This window comes from Periplaneta americana, chromosome 13 (assembly GCF_040183065.1).
Source record: "Periplaneta americana isolate PAMFEO1 chromosome 13, P.americana_PAMFEO1_priV1, whole genome shotgun sequence".
In the NCBI taxonomy this organism is placed as follows: domain Eukaryota; kingdom Metazoa; phylum Arthropoda; class Insecta; order Blattodea; family Blattidae; genus Periplaneta; species Periplaneta americana.
In genome coordinates this window covers 95,414,497-95,426,859 of record NC_091129.1, presented here as the reverse complement: position 1 = coordinate 95,426,859, position 12,363 = coordinate 95,414,497, and the positions used below count along the sequence as shown (strand labels likewise).

The 12,363-nt window shown below is 32.6% G+C and overlaps 1 protein-coding gene across 27 annotated transcripts in view; it reads left to right on the top strand.

Moving 5' to 3' along the window:
- Positions 1-12,363, top strand: part of LOC138712124 (ankyrin-2-like) — a 512,384-nt gene that overhangs the window by 166,324 nt on the left and 333,697 nt on the right. For 21 of the 27 annotated variants that reach the window (XM_069843559.1, XM_069843553.1, XM_069843567.1 and 18 more), the window contains one exon: positions 10,970-11,101. In XM_069843559.1, the coding sequence (XP_069699660.1) occupies positions 10,970-11,101 (132 nt within the window). Of the gene's footprint in view, positions 1-2,083; positions 2,183-2,228; positions 2,395-10,969; positions 11,102-12,363 lie in introns of those variants that run through there. The other 6 variants (XM_069843566.1, XM_069843562.1, XM_069843558.1 and 3 more) reach the window with 4 other exon arrangements.

Sequence of the window (12,363 nt, the reverse complement as noted above, 5' to 3'; positions counted from 1 at the left end):
TATGTTTTGGGTTATCATTTAAATGCTGCCCAGCTGAAAAAAAAATTCCAAAAAGAATTTCGTAATTAAAAAAAAATAACTATTGGGTTTTCAAAAACATTAAAATTATTTAGTGGTGTACAGATGGTGTACAGTATATTAAGCATGTCTGCCAATTTTTGCTTCCAAAGGACCTACAGATTCATATGAAAAAAAAAATGTTGAAATATTAGTAAAGTTATACTAGCAAAAGGTGTACCTCCACCCTTAAAATTCTCACTGGTCCCCAGTATTTTGAATTAACTTTTAGTAAGATTTCACAGATTGAAAATTGATGTCGAAACAGTGATTTTGTTACGTTCTTGTCACTGAAAATCAACCTACAGAACTTGTACTTGAGAATACTATAAATTTAATTTCAAGTACGTCTTACTACATAATTTCTATAATTGAAGTTACTCTAAATAAATTGAAGAATAAAAACATCACCTCGTTCTGTGTAACTGAATATTTTACATATTATTACAACCTCAAGGGTAGAAAACCCCACATCTGGCTTGCTGCTGAGAAACACATAAATCACAGTGTAATATCGTATAATTTGTATAAAACATTTTTCTTAAATTTTAGACTCTAGAACTGAAAATGTGCACTTCATTTAAATTGGTTATGTAATTTTATTATAATTTTAGTAGTAACAATTGCATTTTTCATGAGCATTAGTAACTGAAAAGGAAAATTGAAGATATAGTTGATGTGCACAATTACTTTATGAACATTTTCCTTTACTATTTATATATCAAATACTGTTGGAATCTGGTGGTCAGTGCATGAATTTTAAAATGCTGAATAAAATATTGTGGTTATTGGATGACTTCCATTTCTCCAGCAGAAACTATTTTTTTTTAATTTGTAATTTGCTATAGGTACTAAGTCTCCATGTTTTGTCAATTACACAAACATATTGGTACAGATTTTCTTTTACAAATAAGATGTGTGATAAAAATAATATTGCTTTGTCTCTCTGTACTGGTATCCATAAATCTGCCCATCAATCTCTCTTGTCTATCTACTCATCTCTCATCAGTCCATCTTTTCAATTGCTCTCATCTCCATCTATCGTTTCACACATTTAATATACATTATTTTATTCACCGGCCTATTTTGCTCATATTTATTATCTTTGAATTTTTTTTTCAATCAAAATCTTGTAGACTTTTTCCAACAACTTTTTGTAATATAAATTTCAGCTGTTCTCCATTTACTTTGATTTGGATATGGGTTTTGGGTATGAAAAGCTAATATTACGAATGATACTAGTATTATTAAATTATAATCAATTAATCAAATGTCCAGAACATTGGATTTTCTCAATTTGTTTTTTAATATGCCAGTAAACGTCTGTGATGTTATTAACGCTTTTATTTTAATGTTGATAGCTTTGCAGTTATAATGATTAGAAGCACATAATCACGAAACTAAATAACAATACGTCACAATATTGCTCTGTGTTTTGAAAACAAATTTTAAAAGTAAGGATTTCTACTTTTGAATTAATGATATGTAGTCTCAAAAAGAGAATAATTATAAAGAAAATTGTGAAATTATGATAGGAGAAACGAAAATAACGCGATAAAACTATCCCAACATCATCTCTGTCGTTTGTCTATTACAAATTTCTTTTACACTTACCGGAAATTGACATCTGGCAATCTTATAGAAAGCTGATACCCTAGTCATTTAGTTTACAATGCGCGTAAACATTATTATAATATGTAGTTTCTACTGCTTTTTGATAGTACCATCTCTTTAAGCAGTGAAGGTATATATAATGATATCAGCTTTTTTCAATTTAAATACGGATATTAATTTCTAATTTACTAAAACATACCTGTACTGAAAGTTATAACAAAGTGTCGAGTACAGAAATTTAGGAAAGTAAAAGGAAAGAACATGAAGAATATTCTTTGTAACCTATTTTAAGATACCGGTAGACATTTGGAATATTATGCACTACGTGAACTCCCAGAGCCAGTGCTTTTCCAAGGTTAAATGTATTAATATTTCTTGGCGGTATGACAGTGCCAACTACACTGCAGGAAATGCCAGAGTATAAAAGCCAGTCTAGTGAATGAACGGTAGCAACCCTACTACCAAAACTGCTCACCAGAAGACCAGTAACTGTCATGTGGAAAATTTACTTGTAAGCTTCGTAAAAACATGAAATTTTCATCTTGTGTACTAAGATAAATGCATATTTAATATGTGTTATACGAATAGAAGTAGTTTCCCACGGATTTTCATGAAAGAGAAGAAAGCTCGAGTCTGAAATAAAATGTGTAATTTTAACTTTTTGACAGCATTACCATCATCTTATCATCATCATCGTCACAATCATCATTTTCACTTGAAAAGGTAAAAATAGTAATAGAGAAAAGCATTAATATCGAACGGTTGATAGAATGGTACAACTGTTTGTTGTAAATGTGGTGTTAATACTACTCTGAAAGAGAAAACTAATCTTCAGTGACATAGCAGTAGTCTACTTGTACAGAGAGATAGACCTAGCATCTTTATTCACATCACTCATGCCCAATTGTCCAACAGGTTGTGATACAATGCTTTTAAATACTTCTCATAAATGAGTACGTTATAATAGAATAAGCATGTCTGTTACAATACCTACTAGTTTTCAAAGAAAGAGTGTTTGTGTAATGTACAAGTACACACTTATGAACGAGTGGCTGAAAATGACATTATTGTTAGGCCAACTTCATATTCTAATGCACTCTCAAGAATTAGATTCAGTTTGAGTTGTGTTATATAAAATTAAAGACTTCTGTTGTATGGATCCACTATATTGCAAGTTACTGTAAGATTTAGAGGTTATGTCTTCTGATACTAAAATAGTAGCAACTATTGAAAAGTGAAATATGTGGCGTAATACTACAGATATTACACCAAGAATGGAAGTCTCCAAGAATTACAATTAATAACCATATTAAGTATGTATAATTTACATACTTGTATACTGTTTTTAAAGGATAGTGTATTCATAGAGCAGTGACTATCAAGAGATTATAGGCTTGTCATCAGAAGGCAAGTCTAGAATAATCAAATGTCTCCGAGGTGTAGTTGTTAGTCTTTTCTACAGGAAACAGTTGCACAATAGAAATAGAAGTCTAGATGGATTACGTATATAGAGAGAGCACTGTGCAGGATGATTGTTGTGGGAAAATGTATCTTTGCTTCATGACTGACTTGGAAAAATTTAACATCGATATGAAAGTTTCCACTTTAGCCTTGCGTTTTGTGTTCAGAATTTAATTTTTATATAGATGCATTTTAATGAAATTATAACATAAGACTTTCCCAATTTATGTTGCTTCTTCTTTTTCTTTTTTCATTTTCCTTTTATTTTTTTTTTTATTTTTTATTTTATTATTATTTTTTTTTTGTAATTTCTGCGTTTAAAAAAATTGTATAATTATAATTCGTACTATAATTTATTAATGGCTTTATTAGGCCAGTTTTCATAATAGGAATCGTACATGGTAAATATTCATACAAAAACGTCATTATCGTTTAAAAATTCTTCTAAGTCGGGATTGTAACTTTTCATAACACTTGAATATTTTATGTTTGTAAATGTCATACTTCTTTGGAGTGCTTATTATTCAACCCTTTCTGCTTCATTAGATTTGAATCTGTAGGCATCAGATCTTGGTATGAGTTGATGCCTCTCCATTAGCTAGGATGCTTTCAATTGGTCCATCTTACTGGAATATTGTACCGGTAGTTTAGATGGGACTGTATTGCTTCTTGGTTCATAAATACTTATCCTGCCTGATAAAGTAAAGACATTTCAAACAAACATATTACTTTTAATTTGAAGAAATGTATAAATTCTCCCTAAGTAAAAGCGACTCTTCTTGAACTGGCAGTGTTGTTCATATAAAATAATTAATTCAAGTGTTTTATTTGAAATTGGAAGAGTTGCTGCTACTTTGGAAGTGTACTGTAGAATGTGGAATGCAATTGAACTTAGAATGAAAAGTGGTGCCTTTAAATTAGTTTAGTTAATGTGATTTTTTTTTTCTGTAAGTACACAAACCACTTATGTGAAATATTTCATAATGTTTTTATTGACAAATCTTGTAGAAGGCATAGTATGTATATTTAAAACATACAGTATTTTACGATTCACTGAATTGAAAAACCTGCAAAAAGTACTGTACTTCTGATATACCATAGGGGTGTTGGATTGTTCACATATGAATACGAAAAATGGACACGTTCCCTCACAACATATTTCTTGGTTGTACCAATACTTTATCTATTCAAAGATAGATATGCATAGACACTGATCAGTGTTGTTTTTGTGCAATATGGAAATGCCTATCTTGGAGACAAATCAGTCTTTCAATACTATATTTAAGAACATCACCTCATATGTTAAACAGCAAATAAAATACCTGTACGTACTTAGTTTTAATTGGACACTATGACGAAAATATTTAGAGAATTACTGAAGCAGAATTTAACTTCTTACCTTTCTTCATGTTCTCTTATTTACATTCCTCTTTCACATACTAATCATTTGCCTTCTATTTCTATTACTACTGAGTCATTACACGTCAGACCGGACACATTTTTGACCTCATATTTTTAGAATTGTTTGAAATTTTTTTTATGCTTTCTAAGGGTTAAAATAAGAGACCCGTATTTTTTTGTTGGCCCCAATTCTGATTATTTTGAGATTTATACAGCATCAAAATTATTAAAAAATTGCATACATTGACATATATAAATATTTGTTTCTCCTGTTACGTGTATCGTATGAAATCGAGGTTGGTCTCATTTGGAAGGTTAAATATATATCTTTTAGCCTGTGTATATTCACTTTCCATTTTTATGTATTCACAGTACTTTATGCCATAATCATTATATAAATCTTTTTATTCATAATGTTCAGACACTTAGAATACCATTTTTAAGTTATCACTGTGTTCTCCATTTACTTATCCGTAAGTGTGCCAAATTTCATAGTGGGAAAGCAATAAATTACAGAGTAAAAAAATAATAAATAAATACACGCGCAGAGTCTGTTGCGCTAATCTTCATCCCTTGCAACACCACACCGTTAAACTGCTGGCTGAAACCTCAATTGCTGCCTTTGTCTGTTATCACCACACTGGCGACTGCCAGTAATCTTTGTTTACGTATGGAGAAGCTTAGCTGGGATATATAATACTTAAACCAGGTCCAAGGGCAGAATGAATTCTCTTCAGTTTGTTCCGAGATTTTCAAACGTTCGGGCATTAATAACACAGTACTATAGTGAGTGAGTGTGTATAGTGTAGTTTCTGTTATTGTTTTTAGTTGGTGCAATTATTAGTGTGTAGCCTAATCACAATGAGTAATGTAACACAACCTAGACATTATCAGTGTTTTAATCCTTTCAAAATAAGCAACCACAGTCGTAGGTTTAAGAAAGGGAAATTAAGGTGCGTGACTTCTAACATGCTTAAAAAATTGAACATGCAACACATTAAGTTGTCATACAATCTTAGGATTTGTGAAAATTGTCGTAAGAAAATTTCATTAATGTCAGATGTTGGTGAATCAAGTGTCGTTCAAACCAGCAGTGTTGACATCTTATCCGGTTCTAGTGTCCAGAACATTGAACAAGAAACAAGAGTCACTTCGGAAACTGATAAATGTAGTGCTTCAAGTAATTCAGAAGTGTCAGTGACGGACATTGACAAGTTGAATGAAAGTTTGGTCTCAATGGGGGAAACACCAATTAAGAAGAAGAAATTATCACAGAAGAAGTATCCCCTACGGAAATATCAGAAAATAAAACAGACGCTTAAGGAAAAGATTTTTCGCGTTGAGAAAAAGGAAGTAGAAACAGCACCAGATGTGAAGAATAGCAGTGACATAATTAATAAGCTAGCAGAGTGTTTCAGGAACACTACTGACAGAAAACTTAAAATTCAGATTTTAACTATATTTGAGGACTGGCCATACAGTAAAATTAGGGAACACTTTGATGCATCTAATCACATGATCAATGTTGCAAAAAACTTAGCTGCAGAGAGGGGAATTCTCTCGACTCCAGAATCTAGAAGTGGAAAAACTTTAGACACATCCATAGTGAAAAAAGTATTTGACCATTACACTAATGATGATGTAAGCCGCGTCATGGCAGGAAAGAAAAACTTCGTTTCTGTAAAAGAAGATGGCCACAAAGTACAGAAACAGAAAAGATTGTTGCTATCAAATTTAAAAGAAACATTTTGGGTTTTTAAAGTTAAATATCCAGATATACAAATTAGTTTTTCAAAATTTGCGGAACTAAGACCAAAACAATGTGTGCTTCCTGGAGCCAGTGGTACTCATTCAGTCTGTGTGTGTGCTTATCATGAGAATGTGAAGTTGTTAATTGATGGTGGAAACATTGCGAAATTGACAGCCAATCTAGAATGGTCACTGCGAAATTACAAAGATCTGATTTCACAGATTGTATGTAACCCTGCATCCCCTGATTGTTATTTCAGAAAGTGTAAAAATTGTCCATCAACTGCAGACTTAATTCAATATTTACAGGAAGCATTTGAAACAGAAATGATAGATGTAGTCAATTACAAACAATGGGTAACTGTTGACCGAACTAATTTAGAAATTTTGCACTCTTCAGTAGAAGAATTTTTAGATAAACTTTCGACCAAGTTAGAAGCCCTAGCTCCTCACGCATTTATTGCTCAGCAGCAAGCTGCGTTTCTGGCGGAAAAGAAAGAAGCTCTCCAGGACGGTGAATGCCTTGTAATTTGTGACTTTTCCAAAAATTATGCCTGCGTGATTCAAGACTCAGTACAGGGTGTTCATTGGAATAAAAATCAGGTCACACTCCATCCCTTTGTAATTTATTTTAAAGACAGAAGTGAATTAAAACATTAAAACTTTGTACCAATTTCAGAGTGTCTTAAACACGATACAAATGCTGTCCACCTTTTCGAAAGACAATTAATACGGTTTCTGAAGAACGAAATAGGAAATGTTAAAAGAGTTATTTATTTTTCTGATGGGGCTAGTGCCCAATACAAAAACAGAAGAAATTTTGTAAATCTGTGTTTTCACGAAGAAGATTTTGGCGTAAGTGCTGAATGGCATTTTTTTGGAACTTCACATGGGAAGGGCCCTTGTGATGGGATTGGCGGAACCACTAAAAGACTAGCAACAACAGCAAGTCTTCAGCCACATCAGGACCCCATTTCGACACCAAGAAAATTGTTTGAGTGGGCTGAAAAGAATATTAGTGGAATTCATTTTCTATTTTTCACCAATGATGAACATAAAAATGAATGTGACTTACTGCAGTCTCGATATGAGAGGGCAAAAGCCGTAAGTGGCACGAGAACACTACATGCTTCCATACCGATCTCAAAATCTGAAGCACTAGTCAAACATTATTCTTTGTCCCACGAAAGTAAACGTGTATTTATCTGAGTTGCTTAAAAGTACGTTTCAGTTATCCAATCGGTTGACTTGTTTGTGTGTGTTTTAAGTTAGTTTTGTGGAATTTTATGTTAATAATTGTGCTTCAAAAGTGTCTACATATTTCGTAAGTCGACTTTATGGTGTATAACATACTGACACTGTGTGTACCACGTATCCATACATAGCGACGCAGTCTTGCAGTGACACTCCTACTCAACAGCATGCGCCCGGCTGGGTAAGTTAATTTATTGCAAATTCATTTACGTATATCCCATTCTGAAATTTTGTATGCATATAGTTGAGAAACTAAGAAACGCAGTGATATTTTTTATATTTCGAAAAAAGTTTCCGAACTTTAAAAAAAATACATTTTAAAAATATATTTTAAAGAAAAAAATAGAACAAAAATGTTTATGTAATCCAAGGTCATATATGCTAAAAGTATATCTTATGAGCTTTAATATGAGCCGAATTTGAATAACTTGTGTTAATTAGTAACGGAGATATTACCGTTTATATATAATAGTGCGCGCGCTATTACTATGTAAGTTTTGAATTTAAATACTTTTCACAAGAATCAAGTTTTATGAAAATGAAAATATACGTATATTTTATTTTTGTTCTTTCAATCCAATAAAAAAGTTTGACAGAAATAAAAAACATCAAGGTCAAATTTCCTTTAAATTTGTCCGGTTTGACATGGAATGACTCTACTACTACTACTACTACTACTACTACTACTACTACTACTACTACTAATACTATTAATACTACTACAATATCATTACTACTACTACAAGTGTTCACAATGAGTATTTATTGCTATAGTACTACTGGTACCAATAATGTTGCTACTATTATTACTACTACCCAACTATTACTACTAATTCCATTGCTACTACCACAACTGATGTTCTTAGTACTACCACTAATAATAGGCTAATGATTTACAATGATTTACGCATAAACTGGCAACACCAGTATATAAAGTGACTGATAGGCCTAACGGTTAGGTACCTACCATGAACTACACATAGATTCATATTGTGCAAAATGACAGAAAATATTAATTATTTACAATGGACTGTCTATAGATATATTGACATTTTAGAAGAAGTTTTAAAAAATAATTTATATTCCATTTATTGTGTCTCCTGGCCATACATGATATGGGCATACATTCCAGTGATTCTTCATACTCCAGACGATGACATACAACTTACAAAAACACCATCCGACATGCAGGAATACAACCCCTGAATTTTAGCCTCCATTTAAATATTCCTGTAATTGATAACATTTTTCCTGTAACATGCCAAGGGCTGAATCTTTCAATGGATCCCTACCCATGTGGGGATAGAGGGAAACAAAATTGCAGATAAGCTGGCAAGAAAGACACCAAATTAGATATAAATGGAAGACTCCTAGAGGTGAATTCAGTAAAAAAACTATATTGCATAAAATTAAAGTAGTAGAAAAGAAGAAACAGAACTGGCCAAAGGAGAGAAACGAGAAAATAGGAAAATATATTACAACTATGGGAAACCAAGAAAGGAAGCCTTGTTAGTTTTTAGACTGACCACCATGACTGCTGCATAGCACACCTTTCACAAATGAAGATATCGCCACTCGAGAAGTGAATGAACCATTTGCCATACCATACTTCAAATTCCATCATGGATGCTGACCATTTCCTGCACTGCATTGGACTTAACCATATTCATCACCAAAAGAAACAAATTTAGCCATTCTTTATTTGGATGCCAGAAATAAAATGGAATAATTCTCCATGAAGCCATAGGAACAACAGCAACATTTTTTTCTGTAAAATTTTAATAACTACCTTTTTATATTTGCCTATTCTAGGTATATTTCCTTAATGTACTGGGGTAACCTGTTTTATAATTTGAAGCCAGCATGTTTAAAACTTTTTTCTTCGTACACATACACTTTTTTTAATTGCGTCTTCTGATTGTACATGATATGAGGGCACATAGATTATAGTAATGAAATTCTTCAGACTCTGGACGATGACATACAACTTGCAGGAACATTAAATAAACATTTATTTATTTAAGATATTTAGTCTATAATTTTCACTCATACCTACTGTATCTGTAAACCTACACTTATGAAAACGAACCTTCCATTTATCTACAGAAATTTGTACCATAATATTTCTAGCGTCTGAAAAGGTAATTAAAGATACTTACTGAATGCTTTCAAATTGAATTTCCTTAGCCTGTACTCTTCCATAGAGACGACGTTTGACTAACCACAATAGAAGAACTCTCTTCTTTACTTAGCAATATACAAAAATGGCTTAATTATTCTGATTGCATTTCAAGAAATTAAAAGCACAGTAGGTACGCTTATTTGAAGAAAGTGAAGTAGAATAACAATAGGCTTACAATGGCTGCTTTTATTATCGCCCAATATTATTTTCATTTGTTGTGTATAAAGAAATATAATCGTTCTCATGATCGATTGGTTAGCATGCTGGTCTGAAAACTCAATCACTGGTTCAAACTGAGCTGTGGGTGGTAGAATTTTAAAAATGGACAAAAAATCTTTTCTATAACTTCCTTCAAAAGAGAAATGAAAGTAGCCTATGTCTCTCTTCTCTCCATTAGGTTTTAATGATGCTGCTTCTTATATTTTTAATATCTGTAATATCAATATTCTCTAGAGAACATGAACCATTAATGTTGGTAGATTGACCAAGAAGAGGTGATGTAAGCTGAACATTTCAGTTTCAGTTCTTTTAAAATTGGATATCTTCCACCTTCAGCAGTTTTTTTAAGTTCCAGTGACCTAACATTCGCAATAATACCAAGACTATATTTTTTTATTTTCTTGCACACTATTGCGGTCTTAAAGGGTTTGCAAGAAGATTAGTCGATGGAACAGTAAATCTGGATCAAAATGTTCGGTAATTTTGCCTCGTGCCTTTTAATTCTGATATTTATTTCTTTTACATGTACATATATAGGCTAATCCATACCTGTACTTCTTTTCCACGGGAAGCCATTTTGATGATTTTGATCAAACTTGTCCGAGTTAACCTGCAAACATTGGATCCAATAGGAAGTACCGGTACTAGTACTGTAACCACTAGACCATAAATGACAGCAGCTCTGGAAGAAAAAATCTTGCAATAAATTAAATTAGATATAATTTCCTTTTTTCTTTATTTATTGAACAGTTTTTTCAACAATTTATTTTTAAATTGCTATTTTTTTTGTTCCGTAATAAGTATTAACGTAATTTTTATGTTTTTTACAAACTTTTATTACCAGTTTGAAAGTTTTATCAGATATTAAACTTCTATGAAGTTTTCTAAGAAAAAGACAACAAAATACCAAAACTTTTAAATTGGTAAACATACCGGTATCCTTCTGTGTTTTATTCAGAAACATAAAAAGGCTTCCTGAATTCAAACCCCTAGAATTAATGGTTTCTTCGAACCAACCACACCATGTTCCAGGTGAGGACACGATGCTGAGTGACCAGCCTTACCGCTACCTCACTGTTGATGAAATGAAGAGCCTTGGAGATGATTCACTCCCAATTGATGTCACTCGTGATGAAAGAGTGGACTCCAACAGGGAATGTATGGGTATGAATATCTCGCTTCAATTAATTGCTTTCTCAACCCTCCTCAGTTACACTAAATTGTATTCCTTTAATTTTAATATTTGGACATAGTTTAAAAGACCTCCATTTCAAATTTGGGATTTCCCGAAAATAAAATAAGATGGAAATCACATTGAATACCAATAAACGTAAGGCTACATGTCTGTGATAGTATGCACTCTCTTAACTCATGCACTTGAACATCCAAACCTAAATTTAAACATTGATTTAATAATTTTGAGTACCGGATATTTCTATACTGGGCGCACAGTAATGTCGCAGTTAAGGTGTAACGCTGCAAGTCAGAAGGTCGCGGGTTCGATTCCCGATGGAGTCATGGATTTTGATCTAATCCTTCCAGCTGCCCTATGGCCCTGGGATCTACTCAGCCTCTAATAGAAATAAGTACCAGGGGTATTTCCTTGAGGGTAAAGGTGGCGGGCACATAGGACTGACATCCCTACTGCCATTAAATATCGATTGTAAAAGTGGGAGCCTTAACCTCTCGCCATCCTCTGGGCCGATTTAGCCTGTCCTGGTGTTGGCTTTACTTTGATACAAAATCAATTAATACTCTTCTTTTCCTTATACATCTCACTGATTAGATGAATACATGGCAAAACCTTTTCATTTTTTTCCCAGTCTTCCCATATTTCTGCTTTCTAGATACGTGTAGCTCTACTGATTTGCTTATTTCGGCAACATGTAACTTCATTATGTAGGCCTACACGTGTTATATACAATTATTGCGGCATTACTAAGTTCTACCTATGAAGCACATTTTAAATCCTCTTCTGCCCTTTTTTTTTTTTAATCCAATATTATGCTATATACTTTTGCTATTAAATGTAATTATTTACAGCCATAACTGCAAGGATTAAACTGTTCAATTTATACCATCTCCCATTTAAATTAAAAGTAGCCATTCTAGAAACTTTCTTTGGGCTTTTTTAAAATTTTCTTCCTAACATTGGCCGATAATGTAGCATTTATTTAGAAGTATGGAAGCCATCCATTCTGTCAATGTGTCGGCGCCTTTCTGTCTCATTTCAGATGTCTGATTCTTACGATATATTTATGTTTATTATCGATCTGGAAGTTTAATCAAATAATACAGCTAGTAAAATCTATGTTGAAAATTCTTCCAATACTATATCTCCACAAAATGTCCAGAGAAATTTTTTTCCATTTTAATAGAATGGCCAACAGTGTTGCTGATCACTTTATTATGGACGATGATGTAGA